At 36.8% G+C, this 24497-nt stretch overlaps 2 protein-coding genes and 1 pseudogene across 3 annotated transcripts; all 3 read left to right on the plus strand.

Annotated features, from left to right (window-relative positions):
* Positions 1–7890: 7890 nt before the first annotated feature.
* Positions 7891–10419, plus strand: LOC114743612 (uncharacterized). Of its 2 annotated transcripts, none has more exons than XM_028931834.1 (6): positions 7891–7956; positions 8157–8193; positions 8411–8658; positions 8756–8801; positions 8910–9124; positions 9732–10419. In XM_028931834.1, exons 1-6 carry the CDS (start codon positions 7918–7920, stop codon positions 10371–10373), a joined length of 1227 nt encoding a protein of 408 aa, XP_028787667.1. In that variant the 5' UTR covers positions 7891–7917; the 3' UTR covers positions 10374–10419. The 2 variants fall into 2 exon arrangements, with proteins under 2 accessions (XP_028787667.1, XP_028787668.1); XM_028931835.1 differs by having other exon boundaries at positions 9738–10419.
* Positions 10420–16038: 5619 nt separating this feature from the next.
* Positions 16039–18791, plus strand: LOC114743617 (probable enoyl-CoA hydratase 2, mitochondrial; annotated as a pseudogene).
* Positions 18792–19423: 632 nt separating this feature from the next.
* Positions 19424–23409, plus strand: LOC114743614 (ubiquitin carboxyl-terminal hydrolase 3). Its single transcript, XM_028931837.1, has 9 exons — positions 19424–19568; positions 20247–20378; positions 20507–20545; positions 20826–20931; positions 21031–21089; positions 21207–21281; positions 22118–22166; positions 22581–22657; positions 23162–23409. The coding sequence occupies exons 1-9, from the start codon at positions 19494–19496 to the stop codon at positions 23258–23260; spliced, it is 711 nt and encodes a 236-aa protein (XP_028787670.1). The 5' UTR covers positions 19424–19493; the 3' UTR covers positions 23261–23409.
* The last annotated feature ends 1088 nt before the right edge of the window (positions 23410–24497 follow it).

A 24497-nucleotide genomic window follows, 5' to 3' on the forward strand; every position in this document is an offset into this window, starting at 1 on the left:
TCACCCGTATAGAACAGCGCTTTCTTTCCTCTTTTTTCCCTCCCTCCTTTTGTTAGATTATTTTTAGCTAAAAAATTATGAGCGATTATATGTGTATATATATGCGCGCGCTTAGTTTAATAATTTCCTGCATCTGTTTTTAGAGGAAAAACTTAACCTTTTTTAATTAGACAAATTCTTACCTTAAAAAGGGTTTGACCAGGCAGTCTTTTTTAAAAAAAAAAAAACTACAACATAGGTCGATTGAAAAAAAAATCCCCTGGGAGGCGTGGGGATGACTATTTGATTAATTTTGATTGATTCTTCTTCTTTTTTTTTTTTTTTACTCAGTCTACGTCGCAGCAATTCTGGTCGTGGGTTCACAATGACGAACTCCGGTCCCAGACCAAAGGACACCAAGCGGCAACAACAAAGGAACACATCATTATTGTTTAATGAACACGTCATGTATAAGCACGTAAGCCTGAAATTCTCCCATCTTCCCGCAAACGCCCTGAGGCTTGGAAATACCATTACAATTACAAATAATACGAGTAACCACTAGTTCGTGTAAACTACTACCTCCGGTTCTAATTATAAGAGCTAATTAATTAATTTGAGAAGATTAAGAAAAGAAGTTAAGTTAATTATTTGTAATAAATATGTATTGTTTTTTCTAAAATATCCTCTTGCTAATCAAGTGTATTGGCTAAAACTACTATTATTAGAACGACGACCTTGGAAAAATACATAAATATGAGAGACAAAATGGATTTGGATCTTATATTTATGATCAAAACAAAAGTCAAATAAGGTCTTATATTAAGGATCGGAGGTAGTATTACTGATCGAATTTGGAGAGATTGATTAAAAATGTTACTAAGCTCTAAAATACTTATTTAAATTATTAGATTGTATATTAATTTACAAGTGAGACAACTTAGCTTAGGAAAAAATAATAGATATAAATATTTAAAGTCATTTAATAATTCTATTAATTTTTTTCAAAATAGTTAACTGTCAACACGGAAGGAGGACGTAGTATGGTATAGGATATCTCACAGGAAGATGAAATGGAATATTAGCTTAAGAAATGCTTTGGACAATAGCGACAAGAAAACAGTACATGTCCCCTGTGTTAGAATTTAATATTGAATCTGGGCGTGACAAGCGGAGACCACCGGCCTGACGTGGCCGTGGAAAACGCGAAAGTGTTCAGCGCAGACGCGCGTGCACTCCATTTTCAGCTTTAGACTACTCCACTATTCATTCATATTTATTATTATTATAATATTATATAATTAATACACCCACACATTACACATACACATATTAATTTCATGATCTAAGCAAGAGCGGCGCCTAATTTAATTATCTATATCAAGTTCTTGCGCGCACACACAAACACGCACAAATATATGGAACCTTTTGTCCATCCTAGACAACAACCGAGGGAAGAAAGAAGCGTTGAATAAAAACATATGTATCACATGAAAGGGAAATTAGGAGGGGAAAGTTGGGTGGGCGAGGGACTGACCCATTTATGAAGTGCGTGTGAGTACGACGCCGACCACTAAATGTGACTGCTTGGATTTTGATCAGTGTGTGTGAAAGATTTTTGCTTTGAAATGATGCCAACTACTCTTCTCTACTCTTTCTGGCCTCTTAACATGCTCCACAGCCTTAATGAAGGTCGTTGACACCCAACAAATTAAATCGGTCACTGTGTACTGGCCCTTTTATTTTGAGCTCTAACAACTTCCACACAATTACATTGTAATTTCGAGTTATATATATGGGGAGCCAGTAACGAGTGTCTATATGTGTGAGAACATATTAAAATTAAATGATACTCCATTCCTTATCCTTTGCATATATACAGCTTTTCACCTTTTATTGTTACCGAATATTTAACTGTATTGATCATGCATGAAACACAAACACACGAATATACTACCTCCGATCTTTAATATGAGACTTAATTGACTAATTTGAAAAGATTAAAAAAAATTAGTTAAGTTAGTTATTTGTTATGAATAGGTTTTGTTTTCCTAAAACAACCTTACCAATCATGTATATTAACTAAAATTAACATTTGATGAAACATTTTACATGTGCAAGTATAATTACTACAAGGACTGTTTTGAAAAAAAAAAGAATAAATATGAAACATAAAGTGGATTGGAATCTTATATTTAGGACCAAATTAAAAGTCAAATAAGTTCTTATAATAGTAACAAAGATAGTATATAATGAGGGCGAGTCTATCCCTAAAAAGCGAATTGCGTGCGGTCAGTTATCTCCATCAAAACCAAAATCCATCACACTTATCACATTTTTCTTAAACTGCACTTGTTTTAGGAGCAGCCAAGGAACATCACAGCTCAGTGCACAATCCAAAGCTCAAATTCATGAATTCTTTCAATTTATGATATATTGCGTATTATGTTAAATTATACATGATATGGAATTTTTAACATTAACTCCAGTTCGCTCACATTTAGATATTATAATATTAACTTTTTTTTTCTTATTTCTGCATTTCTCAATCTGTTTTAAGTCTGGACCCTAATAAAGGGGCATCTTGATAAATGTTTCGAATCCATGTATATGAATATGAATGACAATTATATTATTTTAAGGGGGGCTGGGGATGGTATATTTTTATGTTTATAAGCCAAACCCAGACACACACTCACAGACACGGAGAGTTTGATATTTAAAACGTTGAGCCAAACAAATTAGTAGGAGCATATGTGAGAGTTAAGAATTCCTATTAAAGTAATATTTAGTTTAAGGAACATGTTAATTAAGAAAATGATTTTGTTTGTTTTGGTGGCTGGAGAAAAGAAAAGGGCATGATAATGGAAGGTGCAGTCCCATGGCATGTGAATTTGATGGCAAGCCCCACACGCACAACTTCATGGCCCCCCCTCTCTGTTTCGTTTCTTTTGACTCTTCTCTCTTCTTAGTTCCTTTTCTTTCCCCTCCCTCAGTAAACTCCCGGATCCAAACACACACAGAGGAATAGGAATTGATATACTCTTTCGGTTTTAAATATAAAATCCTTATACTAATATATATAGGGGTTTTATATTTAGAACCGGAGGAGTATATATGTGAATTAGAAAGCAGGAGATATGAGAGTGAGAAAAATATGAATACATATGTGTGCGTGCGTGGGAAGTTAGACTTTTCTTATACGGAAATTTAACGAAACATGGCACATAACCATAATATACTCTTCCAGTTCTTAATATATGACCTAATTGTTGAGTTGATTCTGATCCTAAATATAAGACCTATTTCTCATGCTTATTAATTTTTCCTAAATTATCTCTATGAATACTCATCCAACTATAATTAAGTAGAAGAAGGAGCAAAGATGTCAAGAAAGATGATTATGGTATTTTAGAAAAAACATGTCATATTTCTTATAATTAACTAACTTACCTAACTTTTAAATTTAATCAAATTAGTTAAATAATACTTTCGGTCCTTAATATAAGATCTTGTTTGAATTTTATTTTGGTCCTCAATATAAGACCTCAATCTATTTTTTTTCTCATATTTATGTATTTTTTTCCAAGATAATCTTTTTAATAATGATAGTTTTAGCCGATACACTTGATTAGCAAGGATATTTTAGGAAAGAGAACACCCATTTATTATAAATAACTAACTTAATATTTTTTCTTAATCTCTTCAAATTAGTCAATTAACTCTTATAATTAGGACATGAGGTACTAAGTCTTACCGGACGAGTATATATATGTGTCACCTTGATGTTAACGTTGAACCTTCTTCCCAGCTAATTCCCACAAATATGCTGTCTCTGAGGCACTATGCCTTGTGCATCAAGCATTCAGCTTGTCCCTTACTCCTCATTTGCCGGTGCTGACCTTCTTCATCCGCCAACCCCACCCCACCTCCACACACACACACACAGGGGTCAACCCCCCCCCCAAAAAAACAATTTCCACTGCAATATATAAATATTGTTCTTTTTTATGGGGCCAAACTGAAAGAATATATAAATTGTTCAACAGAAACTCGACTTAATTAACTAATCAATCTGAAAAATTAAAGCCACCAGCTTTATGGATGCCCACGGCACGCACTTGATATGCCGTACAATTAGGGATGGAAATAGGCCAGGCGGCCTATCAGGGGCTTATGGCCTGGCCTGCATTTGGCCTGGCCTAGCCTGGCCTGTTTTCTAAAAAAGACAGGCTCAGGCCTGTTTGAAGGCCTGTTTAGTTAAACAGGCCAGGTTTAGGCTTTTTAAAAAGCCTGTTAAGCCTGTTAGGCCGACCTGGGCCTGTTAGGAATTTATAATCATAATATATGAAAAAATTAATTAATGCTATTATTGTTAATGTGCTCTTTTAATTTATTTTTTAATTTTAATATATAGTTAATAGCTTAATCTTTTCTTAGATTTTGAAGTTTAGATGACAAGTGAAGATAAAAATATAATTTATAATAATATCAATAAATAATGTGATTTTTAAATCTTAAAAATATAAAGAAAATAGGAAAGAAAAATTTTGTTCCAAGAATAATAAATTAACTAACTTACGTATTATGTTAATTTAAGTATGATACCCTCTTTATTCATTATAAAATTAGTATTTTTCTTCTTTATTTATTTGTCTTAATTTTAATTTTTTGTGTGTACTTAAACGTAGTCTTATTCCAAATTTTAACATATAGTTACAATTAGTTTTCAATAATATTCTTATAAATTATAATTAAGATTTAAAATAGTACTTATGATACTAAAATTTAAATAAAAGACAAGACTAAAAATTTAATTATTATGTAAGTTTTTTTTAATATTAGCTTTTTTTAAAAAATAATTATTATAATTTGAATTTTTAAAAAAATACAGGCCTTTTAACAGGTTTCAGGCCAAGCCAGGCCTTTATACAGGCCAGGCTCAGGTTGAAAAATAAGCCTGTAACAGGCCACAGGCCAGGCTCAGGCCAATAGGCTCCAAAACCGGCCAAGCCTGTTAAAAGCAAAGCCTGGCCTGGCCTGGCCTATTTCCACCTTTACATACAATGTGAATGGATAAATTCTGCACTAATAAATCTTCAGCAACAACCTGGCTAGGGGGGAATTAAAATCAATGCTGTTTATTAATGTAGTGGCTTTGTGTGGTTTCTTTGTGAGAACACCAATAGTTCGCACTGACTTTTTATTTTTTTAATGCGTCTTGGTCTTTTGAGTTTTAAAATTCAATATCAAAACCAGATAATGTGTCGGTCAAGGGATTTCTTGTCACATTGTGTAACCTAATTTTCCTGCTTCTCAACCCCCGCAATAAGAATTAGGCAAAACTAAACTTGTTTGTTATTATCCCAAGTCAAAATGGGTACTTTTTGCCAACAAACACTTCCATTTTATTCGCACTAATAACCTACTCTCAAAATTTGAATTAGTTTGATCCTTTTCATAAATCCTATATACTTAGGAATGTCCAAACAATAAATATGTTTTAGCCAATTTTTCCTCTAATTAATTTTTTTCATTATCTCTTATCTTTTTTTCTCACTTCATTCTCTTTCATCGTTCATTTTATTATTAGTATTTCTCTCTTTTATTTGCTCCCATGTTAGGATATGCTCAAAAAATGTTGAATTCTTACATATTTATTGCTTTTAATTAATTTTAATGTAATTTAATTACAAGGATCTTATCAAAGCTGGAAGGGAGTATATCCGTGTTAATCACGTCCTTGGACGTTTAGTTTAGTGGGAGTAGTATATTAATTATAAATTCAGTTCCTTACCGAACTTGTTTTCTTGCTCTCATTAATTACACATATTAATGGTTTGGGCAACACACAGCTGATAACTAAGAATATCTACTGATGTTTCACATTTGTCACTTTCCTTGGTCCAGGAAACCGAGTAAAGCAGATGAAATTATTAATTTCTCTACCTTTTTCTTGCTTGCTTGCGTGCGATCCATGTTGACCATCGTTTATAATAACCAGCATTAGTATTTTTTTTAATTACCTTGAACTGTAGTATAATTCTAAGGACGAGTTTCTGACCACAGAGCAACTTTTAAAATTGAGTGGACGGACAAGGGGACAAAACTTACTATTCATTTTTTTTATTTTAGAACAATCACATTTTTTATGTGTAAAAAATGACCGGCGGTGATGATTTCCTTGTTTTTACATTGCGTTCCATGTTTAATATTCTTTTTTGGCCAAAAGAAAACCGTTCCATGTTTAATATTAAGTGGGAATCTGGGAAAAAAATATTTAGTTTGACAATTGAAGCTGGCGTGATGGTTAAGATTCAATCCTCCCGTTTCTCGTGGCCATGCATGAAGTCGTGATTTAATTGAGAGAGATCAAGATTGAAAACCATGTAAAATAAAAATTTTAATCGGATAAAACTTAGAAATTAGAATTGTATATCATATTTAAAATCTCAGAAAGCCATAATACGTGAGTTTGAGATTATCACAACAGTATGATTTTTATTGAGTTTAATGCAATTTATATTCCAATTTTCATTCTCGTATCTCGTTGAATTCTGTTTTCATGCATGACCCCAGTATAAATTTGACAGTTCTTTGTTTCAAACTTTCCTTGTAGGTATTTCCATGCTTAACTCTAATAAGTTAACGATTTGACAAGACCGCGATCTTAATTCCAAACCATTGGATTTGTCTGGCATGCATTATATGTGGTTGGTATATTTTCCAGTTTTTGTCCATCAACAACTACGTGACTTTTTTTCCCCCCTAAACAAAAGAAACTTGCTATTATTATACATAATTGCTGGATCACATTATCATGATTTAATTTGACTTGAAAAATTTAATATCTTATGTGTTGTTTAGCTGGATAAAAGGTTTAGCTGTAAATGAAATGGTCAGGTCTGATTTTTCGTTTATATATAAACGTCAAGATTTTCTCACTCGAATTGGGTTATATAAACTTATTAGTCCAGCGATTGAAGTAGTCTTTAGATTTGAGCTTGTTCTGAAATTTGTGAACTTGTATGTACTTCAGGAGGAAAATAATGTTCTTGTTGATTAAAAAAATACATACGAAACTTTCCCATATCAGAGACAAAGACCAAGAGCTTCCGGAATTGATATATTCAAAATAATCCTTTTTTCCAGATTAACTGTATGAGTGCTGATTCATCCATTTCCATGTCACCGATTTAATTTTAGAAAATTCGTATTGAGTTGAATTGACTAATTTTTTTCTTCAAAATATAAGACCCATTTTTTCTAAGTCTCTGTTACTAAAATTTTTGCCCATACTTTATAATTTTTTATTAGCATAATAAGATACTCACCAGCTGAACATTTTGAATGTACATTATTCTCCCTCTTTTTGGCTCAAGCCAACTCTGGTAATTTTTTATGGACCGCATTTGCGCGAGTTAATTTTACTATCTTTTGCTTATCGGTGGACTTGCAAAATATTCTATTTACATTAAAATAGGACATATATTAATTAAATTTTAGGAATAAAAATAAATATATTAATTAAATTTATATACAGAAAGTATAATGAAAATTCTAAAAATATGAAAATTTGATTCGCAAACTTTCGGCCAATAGAAAACTGAGCATGGACACAAATCAAAACTGGTGTGAATTATAGAAGAGTTGGGCTTCCAGAATAAAAAGGCCCATTGTGAGGTGCTACATGGGCTGACTTAGTTCTTGCTCATGTGCTTTGGGCCCCTTGAAGTCTAAAATTTGTTTTATCTGAAAACGAAAGATTCGTTGACGACAAACGCGCCTCAAGATAAATGGCGCCAATATTTGTCCGCGAAGTTCAAAAAATTTGACGCACAGCGTCACATGCCACGCTTCAATTCATAAGGCAATGACAAACGTTTTGCGCTGCGCCTCTCCTCTGAGCTGAGCCTGTTGAACGGCGGAAGTATTTTGATGGATTCATTCCTGAGTCTTCCACATCGTAATTCCCAGGTACCAACCCTCCGGTACTACACCTTGTTTCTTTCTCAAATGAAACAGATTTTCCCTTTCCGAGAAAGTGTCAAGAGAGAAATCCGTTAAGTTCTTCTCACTTCTGAGCACAACTTGTCTTATCCCCATCATTTCTCAGCTGCCCAACACAGTATTGCTATGTCCCTTTTTCTCACTGTATTTTATTTTTATTGTTCTAGGATCCCGCTACGTCGTTCTCGCTTTCGCTCCCTTCTGGTTTGTATCGACTTCTCCAATATAAATTCCCGAATGTTGTTCGCTTTATTACTTCTTGATTGAACATATTTATTTAGGAATGAAATGAGAATGGAAGTTGGGATTCTTGAAGCTTTTGTATTCGAGTTCATATTGCACCCTGAGATATGAAAATGAATTTCATCTGCATATGTTGTAACTCTATTGTTCCTTTTTTTTTTTTTTTTGGGTGTCTCAGAGCCTCCTGACGTTGGGAATTGGTTCTCAAGCTATGAATACAAATCTCCCGATCCGGATTCAAATGTTAATTTTGAAGACTCTGCTTTCCAAGGGTGCGAATCCGAAAAGGATGAAGAGAGGGAGAAAGAAGAAGTAAATTACCCAAAAATCAGGTCGGACGACGAGGTGGTTGCCGAGGAGAAGCTATCAAGAACAAGTACTTATTTTGGAGATGATAAGCATAACGAAGACCAGTCTTTGGCGAAGGTGGGTTTTCTTCTCTCTTTCTGAATTGGAAGAAGAATTATCTCTCTGTGCTACAATTAATCTAAAAACAATGGAATTTTCATTTCCCCCCTTTTAGCCGAAGGATCTGGATACTTTCAGCTGCCTCTCAGCACTCCTTTCAGGTTCGTAATTTTCCATCAGTTTTTCCTTATATCCAAGCAGAGGATGCAAAGTGACCGAATTCCAATTGTTAACTGTAATTTTTTTTTTGGGGGGGGGGGTCTATTTAGAGCCTCCTGATATCAGAAACTGGTTCTCGAGCTATGTTTACGAGTCTCCTAGGTCTGGTACGAGCAGCTATTTTGAGGATTCTGTTTCATCAAAAGAGAATGGACGTGAGGAATTGAATCTTGTTATTCGAGAAAAAGATGAGCATAAAGTCAGTAGTGATAACGTTGACACAGAAGAAGACACAGGCACGGGGGCAAATCAGTTGTCAAGCAGGGTACCTACTCTAAATCTCTCTTTAAATCTGTCATACAATTACTTGGGCAATAATAGTCACTCATGAACGGCTATGCAGCCATGATTTAAGTGCCAACAAGGATTTCCTTATGAAAACAATAATTTTGACCATGATTGGCACATAATCTTTATGTGCAATTTGTGTTTACTTAGTTCTTTGAGGATTTAGGAAGTTGGTTGGCCGGACAAAAAAGAAAAGAGGATTTATTAAGTTGATAGAGTCTGATAAACAAAGCATATATATTTTTGTTTTTTGAGTTTTCCACAGCCTTTCGTTGAAAAAGAAGTGTATTTACAACTTATGTAAAACTTCAGGTAACCTCTTTCTGGCCCAAAACAAATCTTCAGTTTACTGAATCTAAGGAGGTTGAAATAGGAGAAAAAGTATAGTACTCATTTTCTCCTCCATTGAACAATTAACAAGGAGCTGATCATACGAGGAGAGGGTATGCCCCCTTAGCTTCCTCCGTCATTTCAATCTGTTTATACATAGTTTGTAAAAGAAAGGTTTAATTAACATACGAATCCAAGTAAACTAAATGTCTCTAAGCCATATTTACATTACTAATTTTCTTGTTTTAATGAAGGAAAAGGCATGTTTTGCCAAAACTTCCCATCTGGAAAAGGCTGTGGAGCCATGTAAACAGCAAGATAGACCGTCTCAACATAATGTGAATCCAATCAGGTACGAGGAGTCGATGAGCTTGAGTCATGGAAGTGATGGGTGTAAAAAAGAACACACTCTAACGTTGGACATGGGCAAGAATTGTACGAGGACTCCAGATTCGGTACACAACACTGATATGAAAGAAGCTACGTCAAAAAAAATGATCAAACATGAAAATCGTGGCTCGAGTGCAACAACTCCACCAAAGGTATTCTCAGAATGGAAGTCAACTCGCTCAAGAGAGAAAGAGAACATAGATATGACGTCAATGAATGGTTTTGTGACCGCAAGGAAGAACAGGGACGGTGGAACAAAAGACGAAAATTGTGGGAAGGAGACACAAAAGAAGTCATCATCCGGTTTAACAAAAGGGGGAGGAGATTTTACGGCATGCAAGAAGGAAGGCGACATGAAGAGAAAGGCATTTGCAGAAGTAACAAATATTGAAGTATGTAATGACATGGAGGTTACAGGGAAATGGAAGTGCCCTCGGAAAGGTAAACCAAACGTTGGGCCTCCTCTGAAGCAGCTTCGCCTTGAGCAATGGGTTCATAGAAATTGAAACGTTTTCATAGTTTGTCTGGAAATGTTTCATAAACACCTGTCCATTTTCAGCTGCTGTATGCTGTAGTTTACAAGCAACGCAGCAGCAAAATGTTTGTGCTCCATGTTGCTCTTCAATACTGAGACTCGAAGACAAACAACAATCCTCAGTTTTAGGTAACTAATGCCATTATCGTTATCTGGTTAACATAATACCAAACACTATCAAACTAATTCTGAAGTGTCATATTTAAATAAAGGTAATATTCGGTGAAATAATCAGGCTCGACTGCACTTTATGTATTGTCGTGATAAGAAGGAATTTCGTGATCATCCCAATACGGGCGATCCCTTGTGAACCTGCTGGTTCTATCGTATTCGGTGCCATTGTGAACTCACCCTCGATCCTTTCCCCAAAACTCCGACCCCATGAGATGTACATTGAGCAGATCTGTTGGTCGGGAACACCCCAAAATAGGGCTGAGCATGTAACCCGAAACCCGGCCACCCGCCCGCAACCCGGCGAAATTGGACCCGTTTGGGCCCGCCCAAAAAAGAAAATAAACGGGCGGGCTTAAACGGGCGGGTTTTACAAATTAAATGGGCGGGCTACGGGCACAGGCACGGGCTGCCCGTACCCGCCCATTTATTTTTTTTTTTTTAAATTGAAGAAAATGACAACCCCAAGCCCAGTCCTGCAGTCCAATAATTAAGCCCAATCTGAGTGAGTGTCCGTGTAGGCGTGTAGCGTGTCCGTGTCCATCTCTGGCTCTCTAGTCTCTACGTCTCCGGTCTCCCCTCCCGTCTCCGAAAAACCGAAAGAAACTAAGAAGTAAGAAAGACTGAATGTCTGCCTCTGTGGTCTGAAATTCTGAAATCTGAATGTCTGGTCTGAACTCTGAACCGCTTCACTCACGCCTTGTCGCCTTCGCTCTCTCGGAGACTCGGACTCTGATCTAGTGATCTCTCACTCTCTCCTCTCTAATCTCGTCTTCGTCGGTCTCCCATCTCCCGGCTTCCGCACTCCCGGTCCCGGACTCCCGCTGAGCTGAGCCTGAGTGAATCACTGAATGCTCAATCCTGAATCCTGATCGGCTGATCCCCTCGAGTTGACCTCGAATCCTCGCCTCCTCGCCTCAGCTCGGTCTCTGCTCTAGTCGGTCACCACTCACCGTCAGCTCGAGTTGACCTCGAATCCTCGCCTCCTCGCCTCAGCTCGAGTTGATCCCCTCGAGTTGACCTCGAATCCTCGCCTCCTCGCCTCAGCTCGGTCTCTGCTCCAGTCGGTCACCACTCACCGTCACTCTCACTCGGTCTCTGTCTCCCCTGATCCGGTGATCCCCTCGAGTCCTCACCAGTCGCCTCGTCCTCGCCTCGGTCAGACCGTCACTCACTCGGTCGGTGTCTGTCTCCAACTCCAGACTCCAGTCGACCTCTGAGTCCTCGCCTCCTCGCCTCCTCGGTGACTGTCACTCGCCGAGTCTATAGGTATACTCACAAAGCTGGCAGGTTTCAACTTCCTCTTCGGCTCTTCCTATATCGAGTTTTCTGCTTTTCATGTTGGGTTTTGCATTGTTGTTTCAGCCTGGTTCACGCCCATAAGCTGTTTGATGAAAATACACAACTAAAAAATGTCGAAACTTTACATAGCATTATAGCAAGTCATCGTGCTTTATTGGATTTTGTATATTATATGTAAACGTAGATATTCATCTGGCCTCATCTGCACAATTCCCTGACCTGGGTATTACCATATTCACTATACTGACATGCATGCGGACTACTCTGGCAAAGGATTTGATCAGCTTTTAGATGTTATTAACAAGATAAAGCATAATCCTGATGTTATATATAACTGTTAGTCTGTTATTGAAACAATTTGTGTGCACACCGCATTTGCAATATATAATTGATATTTGATATTGCAATTTTCTTTTTGGTCTCTGTGTGTGCATTTTGACAAACATCGGTCTTCTTGCAGTTTTGTTTGTTGATGATTTTGTGTTCTATATTCATTTCATAATGAGTGAGTTTGATTATGTTTAAGTGAAAAACTGAAAATTGATTTGGTTTTGGAAAAATTGGGAAAGTATTATTATTTTTATTTCTCCTATTAAGGCTATTATTATTGTTGTTAAATTTGATTTGGATTGAGAAGGAAATTGAAGAATGGCACAAAGTCAGCAAGACAATATCAAAGCTAAGACTGTTGTAGAGGAAAGTGTGGAAGGTCCAACTGAAAACCCAAGTACTGTTGTTCAACATGCTAAAAATAATAATGAGAGACAAGATGCTGAAGAAGTAGCGCCACCAACGAAGAGGAAAAGGCGGCTAACATCTGATATTTGGAATCATTTTACAAGGTTGCCATTAACCCAAACCAAAGGGAAACATAGGGCGAAGTGTAATTATTGTGGCATAGATTATGCAAGTCATCCAACTAAAACTGGGACAAAACAGTTGTGGCGGCATTTTGAAAAGTGTCCTAAGAATCCAAACAAAGCAAGCAAGTCACAAACCATGTTGACTGCTATGTCTTCTCAATCATCTCAATCGTATCGCTTGTTCAACCAAGAAAGATGTAGAAAGGCTCTTGCAAGGTTCATCATAAAGGATGAATTGCCTTTTCGAGTTTTGGAAGGGGAGGGTCTAAAAGAACTTTTGCAAGAGTTTGAACCTAGGTTTCAGATACCTTCACGATGGACAATTGCTAGGGATTGCTACCAATTGTATTTGGAGGAAGCAAAACGTTTGAAGAGATATTTCAAGCGATCTAAATGCCGTGTGTCCCTTACCACTGATTGTTGGACTTCAATACAAAACTCCAACTATATGTGTTTGACTGCACATTGGATTGATGAGAATTGGACTTTACAGAAAAGGATTTTAAATTTCTGTGTCATTGAAAATCACAAAGGGGATACAATTGGCAAGCAAATTGAGGATTGTTTATTCAGCTGGGGCATTGAAAAAGTCTTCACAATTACAGTTGACAATGCTTCTTCTAATGACACTGCAATTGCCTATTTGAAGAAACGGTTGAAGAGTTGGAATGGTCTAATATGTGATGGAGAGTTTTTGCAAATGCGGTGTGCAGCTCATATTTTGAATCTGATTGTTGGTGAAGGTCTAAAGGAAATGAATAAGTCTATTGAACTTATTCGGCATGCAATTAAATTTGTTAGATCTTCTCCAGCTAGGCTACAGAGGTTCAAGGAGCTTGTTGAAAAGGAAAAAATTGATTCGAAGAGTTTGCTGACTTTGGATTGCCCCACGAGGTATTATTTGCACTATAATTGTATTATTTTCATATTATGTCCATTTTCACTTGATAATTCTTAGTTGTTTATTTCTTATTTGTCATGTGATTAGGTGGAATTCAACTTATCTGATGTTGGAAAATGCTGTCAAGTTCATCAAAGTCTTTGATAGGATGGAAGAAGAAGATCAAGATTACAAGGATTACTTTAAGAAAAAGGTTAAACTGTTTACAAACCAACAGGGTGTTGTCTTAAGTTATGATGATGATGATGATGATGCTGATGTCATTGACACAACATTAGGAAGGGCCACAGCTGAACCACCTACTGCATATGATTGGAGTGTGGCTAAAGAGTTTCTTGTGTTTTTGAGGTTGTTCTACACTAAGACCCTCAAATTTTCTGGATCAAATTTTGTAACAACAAGTACATGCTTTCAGCATATAGTTGCAATTCAGACTCACCTTCATCGAAGTGCAGCTAGTGAGTACTCTCTCTGAGTGACATGGCAAGGAGAATGCAGACAAAGTATGATAAGTACTGGGGAAAAGCAGAAAAAATGAATCCGTTGTTGATCATAGCAGTGATCCTTGATCCTAGATTCAAGATGACATATATCAAGATTGCTTTTGAAGACATTTTTCCTGAACCTACAAAGCGAGAAGCCATGTTGAAAAAGACTATGGATGTCTTGTATCGATTGTATGATCACTATTTTGCTAGTGTTGCTGAGCTTGATCATGGTGAAGCATCTAAATCTCAATCAACAGCGGATCAACAGCAAGTCCATGATAGTGTTGGAACTGGGGATGATGACATTGACATGTTATTTCATGATGATACTGATTCTACATTTCAAAAGTTCCTAGCCACTGCAGACACCGTTGTTAATGCAGAGAAAATTTCTGAAGTAGATGAATACCTTCAAGCTGATTTAGGTGGTTTTCGTGATCCAAAATTTGATGTCTTGGCATGGTGGAAAGTGAATGCTCCCAAGTATAGAGTTTTGAGTGTAATGGCACGTGACTTGTTGGCTGCACCGGTCTCTACAGTATCTTCTGAATCAGTTTTCAGTACTGGGGGTCGAATACTGGATAATTTCAGGAGCTCTTTATCTGCAAAGATGGTTGAGGCACTCATATGTGCTCAAAATTGGCTATGCAGTAGTACTCCAAGACTCAATGACCTTGAACTAGATAATTTTATTGAGAGTGCAAATGTCGTTACTGGTATTTTAACCTTCAACAATATTTTCAATTTATATTGTTTTATCTTGTTATTAAATATTAATGAATTGATTTTTTTTAATTTGTTTTGTAGAGCAAGAGTCATTGGTTCCAAGTACAGCCACTTCCTCAAGTAGCTCTGAAGGAGAAGCTCATGATTATGGTGGTGATGATGATGATGAGTGATTGATGATGATTTGATGATGATTAATCCTTTACAATTTTATATTTGTGGTTGTCCTCTTTTGAAGCTTGAACCCTTGAACATTAGAAATTTGTGATGGTTTCTGATTGTATGGATTATGGAGTTTAGATTTTGATTAATGGTATTATAATTTTCATCTATTTTGATTTTTGAATGCGAATTGCGAACAGCCCCTGAACAGCACCTGATTGTTAAACGGGTTCCCCATAACCCGTTTAAGCCCGCCCACTTAACCCAGCCCGTTTAGGGACGGGCTTAAACGGGTTATGTACGGGTACGGGCCACCCCGTACCCGTTATTGCATAAACGGGCGGGCTGCGGGTTTGGGGCCGGGCTGCCCAACCCGCCCGTTGCTCTGGCCTACCCCAAAATTTCTACTCCCATTCACAAGCTTTCGTGGGTGAGCTTTAAAAAGAAAGTCACGTCCTACAAAGACTACAAACACTGTTCTCAAAAGCCATTTGTAATAGGAACATTATAAATGTCAAATCAGTACCCAGTTTAATATGAGATATTGCTTTTCACAAACACTTATTTGAGTTTTTACATATTTGAAGGTATTTTTCTATCTTTTTTTAATATTTTTTTATATAAAAAGAAAAGGAGGAGATATTATTCTTTTAGGCTCCATACCAAACCCTTCCTTGAAATTGGGACCGCCCGTGAATAAATAAAGGGGGACGAAAGAAAACTCTGACAAAAGGTCTTACCCAAAATGGAAAACTAACGATTTCTCAAAAAGGAAAAAATGGAAAAATTCAGATGAAATGAAGAACTTGAACAGCTTCATCCAATAATGTCGGATTTTTTAATGCCATTGTCGTTATCGTGGGAACAATAATAATGAATTCGTTGTCATTTTTAAATAAAGGTCATATTCGGTGAAATAATCCGGCTCCACTGCCCTTTCTCCATTATCATGATAAGAGGGAATTTCGTAATCATCTCGAAATGGGTGATCCATTTTTTAAATTATTATTAGTAGCAGCAGTAGATGAACCTGCTGGGTTCTATCCTGTTCGGTGTCATTGTGAACTTGCTCCCAATTCTTACCCGAAAACTCCGACCCCAAGAGATGTACACTTTCAGGGCATTAAGCAGATCTATTGGTCGAGAACACTCCAAAATTTCCACTTCCATTCACAAGCTTTCACGGGTGAGCTTCGTAGCCGCATCTCAGCAAACTGATGCCTGCACTCCCAATCGATGGCACCCTCATTACCAGAGTCGAAGGACCCTCATTTTGGAGCCTTTGGGTTCTGAGTATGTCAAGCTTCAAAAACTTGACGGCTCCGATTCTGGTATCCTTCTCTACGAAACATTTTTGTAACTTGCTACTTCTGTTTATAAATTTTTGCTTTCCCTCCTGATCTATTTCAGCTTGTGGGTGAACTTCTCATTTACAGGGATTGTTGAGGTTATATTGGATAGGCCTAAAAATAAGAACGCCATAGACACTAAATTGATGAGAGGCTTAAAGTAAAGTATGATTGGAATTGATTCATCAGGACTCATCCGCTAATGTTGCTATTTTCACTAGTTCGGTTCCAAGGGTTTACTGTGCCGGGGCTGATCTTAAGGTAACTGGTCAACTTTTCTTTCTCATCTCAATAAGATAAAATTGCGATGTTTAATTTCTTCTGTGATTTAACTTCTCTTCACTGCACTCAGAAATTGTCGCAGTGAAAGATACCTCAAAAATATTTCTTTTCTTTCGTATATGTAAATATAGTAGAACCGTGTGCTTGTCTTATAACTGTATGTCTATGGGATTCCAGGAACGCAAGACCTTTAGTGCATCTGAGGTTCGGGAATATTCGAAAGCTCTTCGTGCTACATTCTCTTATCTAGAGGTTTGTCTAGATGAGTCAACTATATGAATTCTAATAATCAGTTTGATACATGAATATAAATGGCAGATGTAACATCCCTTTCATTTCTATGTTTATAAGTGAATTCTATCATGTATTTCTGTGGTTTTACTCTATATCTGTCTTTGCATCTTGGTAAACTCGCAAAAGTAGCATAAAAATCGCAATTCTTTATGCAGGCACTTCCTATACCAACTATTGCTGCAGTTGAAGGTGCAGCATTGGGTGGTGGACTTGAGCTCGCCCTTGCATGTGATTTTCGTATCTGTGGTACTTCAATATCTAACAGATAATTTCTTAGGCATTAATTTGTTGTTAATTGGTTTGAGTGCTTGGAATGGAATGCATCTAATTGGCACTCATAATTCTTTTCCTTTCATGACCCAGGAGAAGATGCACTCTTGGGTTTGCCTGAAACTGGACATGCTATAATCCCTGGGTATGCTATCTCTGTATCGCTGTAGTCATTGGTCAATTGTAACATTTTATCTGATTTATTATGCTCTCTCGTACTAATGGTTTAAAAAGAGAACTGCAAGATATCTAGTGGGGATTGGAAAACATACCGTGTTACTAGGCTGACAAATGAACAAGTACGTAAAGAATTTGAGATGCTTATAAATTTTGGGTTGAAGGTTAATTGGTCTGTTTAACTCTGTATTATAGCCTCTTGTTATACTCACTGCTGGAGCCTACTTGAATTTAATTCAATAATAGCCCGTCTATACGCAAATGTGATGAGTCTTGGCATTTAACTGCAGCGTCCGGTTTCATGGTCACCTTTAAGCCTCAGTTTTCAAGCTGTGGAATGGTTTTGAAACCCGAAAAGCCACTAGTATAGTGGGTAAAGCCTGGTTGAACAAAAATGTTAATTTGTCTGTACGGTAAATAATTAGGAAAAGGGGCAAGTGATATTGAAGAGAAAGTAGGTTAGAGCGATTGGAACAGATAAATTTATAATGGAATTGTGGGGTAAATGACAGGGCTGGAGCCACAAGAAGATTACCCAGGCTAATAAATAAGGCAATAGCAAAGGATCTGGTTTTGACTGGAAGAAGAGTTGGAGGCAGAGAAGCAGAATCTCTGGGTAAGCTTATTTCTAGAACCTAACTCTAAATTTTTGCTCTGATCGTTTGAAGGATAAGCCATTAACAAATGCACCATTCCATGACTTTGTAGGGCTGGCAAATTACTGTGTTCCTGCGGGGGAAGCTTATTCAAAAGCACTGGAGGTTGCCCGGGTCATCAATGAAAAGGTACAAGGATGAGAATGAGAGAGTGGAATGAAAGTAATGGAAAACAAGGAGAGAAAAAAAGGTGATGATTGATGAATATTAATTGTGATTGTGGTGTTGGTGGTGCTGGTGCAGGGTCCAATAGCCATAAAAGCTGGAAAAAGAGCAATAGAGGAGGGACTGTTGGTGAGTGATCCAGAAGAAGCGGCGGATTTGGAAGAAGAATGCTACGAGATGACGTTGAATACCAAAGACAGGCTCGAAGGCTTGGCTGCTTTTGTTGAGAAGCGCAAGCCTATCTACAAAGGCCATTGACACACGGAATGAATGATCCCATCGTATCCTCAATTTAATAAAATTGCCCCACTTTGCAAACTATATACATTCATAAAGGGAACACTTTCTTTCACCGCAAAAAAAAAAAGGGGGGAACACTTTCAACCGGAAAATTATCAACCTCAGATTCCAGTAACCGTCTTGAGGTTATAAAATTAGTTTCTTCTTTACCACCCCCCGCCCCCCAAAAAAAAAGTTTGGATCTTACAAAGCATGAGTGTATATGCATTACCAGCGAAGCATAAAATGTTAACTGCATTTTTAGTTTCATTCTCTAATATATGCCTGAACGACGTTGCCTGTTTGACTGCTCCAAGCCGTCTGCTTTCAAAGTTAATACTTTCTCTAATTCTAATTATAAGACCTCGATTGTAGTCTACAAATGAAGTCTTATAATTAGAACCGTAGGTAGTAATTTCTTTTGGTAACCAAATGTTTGGAGTCGGGTTAATTCAGATTTTTTACCTAGACCATTGCTTGTTGGTGAAAACTAATGCAAGAACTGGTCACAAATGGGTCCGCTAAGATCAATAGTTACCGGTAAAACTAAAAGTTTCTTTGTCAACTATTTATTGAATTCTCAAACACATTAAGCCGGTATTGTTTAAAAACAAAAAATTAGAATTCTTATATTAAATTAAAATTTTCATGATCAGATTATCCAATAAAAATATGATATCATGACTTGGAATCATAAAAACCCTCCCCAAATACGTACAATTTTATTGATCCGTGCTATTTTTAATTTCTAATGGCTGGCTCATAACGTCATTACTTGGGCTGAGTATGTCAGCCCTCCACTTGCTAAAAAATGTGGGGAAAACAGAAATGGGTTTTTATCGGTTTTGGTTTCTCGGCCCCATATCTTTAAGGCCCACGCGAAACAACAGACAATGGCCTATAAATTCAAGGCGAAACGGTGAAACACTGAGACGAGCAAACGAAGTGAAGTTCCAGTCTGCGTGTAAAATTTGCTTTTGGTTCTGCATACGAAAGAGCACTTGAGATGGCTGCAATAGACGAAAAAGCCTCTGCTAAAAGATGGCTTCCTCTCGAAGCAAACCCTGCTGTGATGAACCAGGTGCTCTTATCGTTCTATTTTATCCTTTTCAATGCTTCAATTCAAGCTTCTTTTTTATTTTTCTTTTAAGATGATATTGTCCGAGTGCAGTTTTAGCTCGTTTCTTGTTATCGCGAAATTTGAAACTTGTATTATGTTTTTGTTTCGTTGTGAGATTTTTGGTTCGCCAGTAAATTCTGAGATTGATGTTCAATAAATTCTTGCGAAAGATTGAGCGTATTTCTTGTTTCGAGTTTCGACTTGGATCGCTGTCTCATAGCTGATAGGCCAGTAGAAGAATCTATGACTATTTGGACTTGAAAGCATGATCTAAGCTTTAAAAAAGAAAAAAAAAATGAGGCTAAGAAAATTTAACTTCATTATTATTCACCTTCATCGTTATTCCTCATGGATGTTGTGTAGCAACTTAATGACATACTCGGATTGGAATGTAAGAGAATTATTCGCTTTGAATCTGCGACCCTGTTACGTTTTCTTTGTCATTGATTCCCCTGATTTTACTAAAATACAATTTCTTGCATTACGTTCTCTTGGTATCAAAAAAATATTATGATTAAAGTGAATTAAGTGGGAGGGTTTAAGGCACTTTGCTGGAGTTCTTAGACTCACTCCTTGTGCCTTTCTGTTTTACCAAAAAATGGGTAGATTGATTGTGTATTTGATTTCAATGATTTGCAGTTCCTATGGGGACTGGGCCTTCCAGGAAGCGAGGCAGAGTGCTGTGATGTGTATGGTCTGGATGAAGAACTACTGGAAATGGTTCCCAAGCCTGTACTAGCTGTGCTTTTTCTTTACCCCTTAACCTCAAAGGTGATTTTGATACAGATCAGCCCTAAGCAAATAGTTTCAGTTAACGTTGATTATATTTGTACTGCATGGGACACATTTTAATGAATTATTTCGCCTGCTGATTCGAGGTTAATTTCATTTCTGATCAGACTGAGGAAGAGAGGTTGCAACAGGAAAATGCAAAAAAGGTGAGTGAATAGATCTATGTATATATGCTTTCTCTAAAAACATACGTTCTGTGACATTGGACCTGTCGTTTCATCTAACTTCATAGTATTTATTGTCCGTACTTGGAAGAGTCGCATTTATTGTTTCTCTGCCGTGCATGTACACCGGTTTACATGTTCCATTACCTATTAAAATAACTTGAGAAGCCGTACTTTTGGGTGGCATGTATTGTGCTGTTGGTTTTGATTTCATTTGAACTCTATATGCTTTAATTGAAACCCTTTTGTTCTATTCATGTAGGAACACAGCACTAAAGTATATTTTATGAAGCAAACTGTGGGAAATGCTTGTGGTACTATAGGACTTCTTCATGCTCTTGGGAACATAACATCTGAGATCAAACTTAGTAAGTTTGCAATAACTAGGCTGCCTCCGTTTAAATTTTTAGTTCACCAACCTTTACTTCTCACCAACTGATATTTCTTATTGGTGTTGCTTATTTCAGCTGAGGGATCGTTCTTTGATAGATTCTTTAAAGCTACTACAAGCATGGATCCATTACAGGTTAGACGGTCCCCCTTACCCCTTCTCTGTTTTCCACACAGCCACTTATGTAGGCGTAGACAGTTGATAAGATAATATTATGATTATTTAGCATTCACTGACTTTTATATCATATAGCGTGCAGCATTTCTTGAGAATGACAAAGAAATGGAAGCTGCTCATTCAGTAGCTGCCACTGCTGGTGATACAGAGGTAATTAATTGACAATGCAGTTATTTATGATTGATGTTCATGTCCTCAAGCTAATTTGTTTTTCTCCTGTATTGTTGCAACTTGTTTGCCACTCTTGTTATATTAATCTTCGGATGTGATAAGGTAATTATTAACATCTGAAAACAATGCAAGTTGCTTTGAGTTTTCTTCTGTGATTAGAGATCTTGGAAGTTTGGATCTGGCAATTTAGGGCAGGATATTCTTAGTTGTGTGGCAGAGTGCTACTGGAATAATGGATTTTCAAACAGGTTGAAATAGTCTAGAAAATATTAGATGGTTCACCCCGGGAAGGTTGATATATCCTTTTAGTTTTCGTCATACTAAGGAAGGAAGAATTCAAATGAGTTTAAACAAATAGCAGTTAGTCAAGGTTGTGACAATATGGTTTTAATTTGAAGTGAGTAATAGAACTTGTTTGATTAATAACCATTTAATGTTTTTCACTCTGCCATAGTATGATAGTTTGCCTTATGAATAGTGTAGGAGAAGCCTGTGTGTGTGGAAACAATATAGGTTCTTGTTTCAAACTTACAGGGATTGAGAAAACTCTTTTACGTAAATAATTGTCTTTCTCTAATGAATGAAATGAATGCAAGTTGGTTAAGACACCTATCGTTTATTATACTCCTACGGTTGCCTCTCCATGAAAACACACTCTATTCTTTATCTCAAGCAAGACATTATGCTCCTCATTTTTCCACCAGAGAGTATGGATAACCAGGGAAGGTGAAATGTTAATTGAATATACTGATGCTAGGCTCTCAAGTAAATTTTTTTGTCTGATCTTAACTTTTTGCTTTTAATTTTTTATGCAGGCATCAGTTAATGTGGATACTCATTTCATCTGCTTTGCTTGTGTTGATGGTACTTTCTAGAAGTTTATTTTATTTGTATTATTAGGAAGTGAAACAGAATGCAATTCCTAACTTATTGACTAATTGATGGAGACTTGGTACTATGGAATACCAAGTCTTACATTTAGTAGTATGGAATACTCAATGAGTATTCAAGTTTGTTGGTTCTCCCACCTCAATAGCTAGCTTGGGGGTAGGGTTCTCCATCAACAAGATACATATTAGTAAAGACACAACTGGAATAGAAGAATCATAAGCAACTATAATAAGATCTCTTGGATTCATTTGTATCTATATGATATAAAATGTACAAATTACTTGGGATCCTCTGTACGTCTTAAGATTATTTTGGATCTTTTTCATCATGCCTTTCTTCTTGATGAGTATTTTGTGTTAATTTATGAGCAAATCGTGTCATATGCAGGTGAACTTTATGAGCTTGATGGAAGAAAGTCAGGACCTATATCTCATGGTCAGTCGTCACCAAATACTTTATTGGAGGTAAATATCATGGCGTCTAAAAACCAATCTATCTTTGTTCTGTTCTTCCCCTGCCGAAAGTTTCGTATTCAGGAAAGGATGTAGTTTACTTGCCAAATATTTTTAAATCATACTACTCCGGTCCTAAATATAAGACTTCTTTTGTAGTGGAATTTACACTATAAAAGAGGTCTTATATTTAAGACCGGAAGAGTATTATATAAAAACTCGTGCAAATATACAAACACACGAGACAAATTTATTTTTGTCTAGTGAGAGGGCTCTGGATTCTCACATGACATGAACTCACACACACACACACTCTAGCCACTTGGGTATAAGCCCACAACCTCCTCTATGAGAAGAGATGTGAAATGCCATTTGAGGTTTTAAGCTCTTGGCTCATCTTGGTTAAGTCTTCATCACTGGTAGAACACGATGTTATGGAGGATGTGTTCAATTTCTATAACTGGGTGAAAAATGACTCAATTTTTAATTCCTAATCTGTTGCTTGTGCCACAACAGGATGCAGCTAAAGTCATACAAGGCATGATCCAGAAAAATCCTGACTCTCTTAACTTCAATGTCATTGCCATTTCAAAGAAAGCTGGAGATGGAAAGTAAGGATGTAGGTGCAAGGTATCATGGGTAGGGTTGAACCTATTTATAAGTAGTCTTTGATGTTATCCTCGGCATTTCAAGGAACTCTTTACTCGCTTTGGTTTTGCATGTACTCAGATTGTGTGTTTTCATTTATGATGATCAAGCATGATTACCACCTTCCTAACGATTAGTGCAGTGCCTAGTGATTGGACGAGAGGAACCTATGAATGGTATTTTAAAAGGCAACTTACCAAGCGGGAAGAGTTTTTTTTTGTTTTTTTTTGTTTTAAAAAGTGAACTGGTCCACAGTCGTTTGGAACAAAAATTGGCCGAATTATTATTATTATTCTTCCGGGAGAGGCAAGAAAAAAACGTAGGCTCAAGCTACAAGCCAATACGCCCAAACTGTAAATCACAACTCCGAAAAGGTTTCTACAAATTAAAGGAGGATTTGCTAAAGTCACAAACTCGTGATTATATCATGTGCAGATTAAGCAGGTCATTGCACGGATTGGCCGAATTATTATTTTCTGACAAGTATAAAAACTCACTCTCAAATAACTTACTTTTCTGGAGGCCAGGGGAAAAAGCTATTTTTATTTTTCTGTATTAGTTATTTTAAAAATATGTTACAATTTGTTTGCTTGCTGGCCAATACGATCGCAAAAAAGGGGAGAAGTCAGAACGCTCAACAAAAATTGGAGAAACGGATTCTACGGCTTTTTTGGTTGGGGCTTTTGGACAAAAACAAAAAGAGGGACTCCCCTCCCCTTAATTCTGTCTCCTAAAAAGACTTCGCTCAAAAGCGAAGAGCATAGCTAACGGAGCAAAGATAAGAAAATGCAAAGAGAATAACAAACCAAAAAAAAAAAAGGGGGGGACGACAATGACAACCATGATGAGTGGCAGAATAAAAACCCAGTGAATGAACAAGGAAACTGCCATGGACCATCACTCCATTTGCTCTTCTCAAATACTTGATGTGAAATTTAGCCAATTTATTCCCCGGAAAAAAATAATTTAGACATTTTTGTTACTCATCATCACCTGTCTCATATTTGGGTCTTTAGGAAATCACAATTGATAAAAAATTTTAAAGAGAATTGTTATATTCTTTGAATCTTTTGACTCATTCTTTCTAAAACAGTTTTACTAGATATAATCGTTGTCCAGTTAACGAAAAGCATTAGGAATTTAGGATAGAACTAAGGAAAATGGTCGTATTGAGAGAGAGAGAGAGAGAACTGGGGAAACTGGT

Source organism: Neltuma alba, unplaced genomic scaffold, assembly GCF_004799145.2.
Source record: "Neltuma alba isolate B1F8T4 unplaced genomic scaffold, ASM479914v2 tig00004067_pilon, whole genome shotgun sequence".
Lineage (NCBI taxonomy): Eukaryota > Viridiplantae > Streptophyta > Magnoliopsida > Fabales > Fabaceae > Neltuma > Neltuma alba.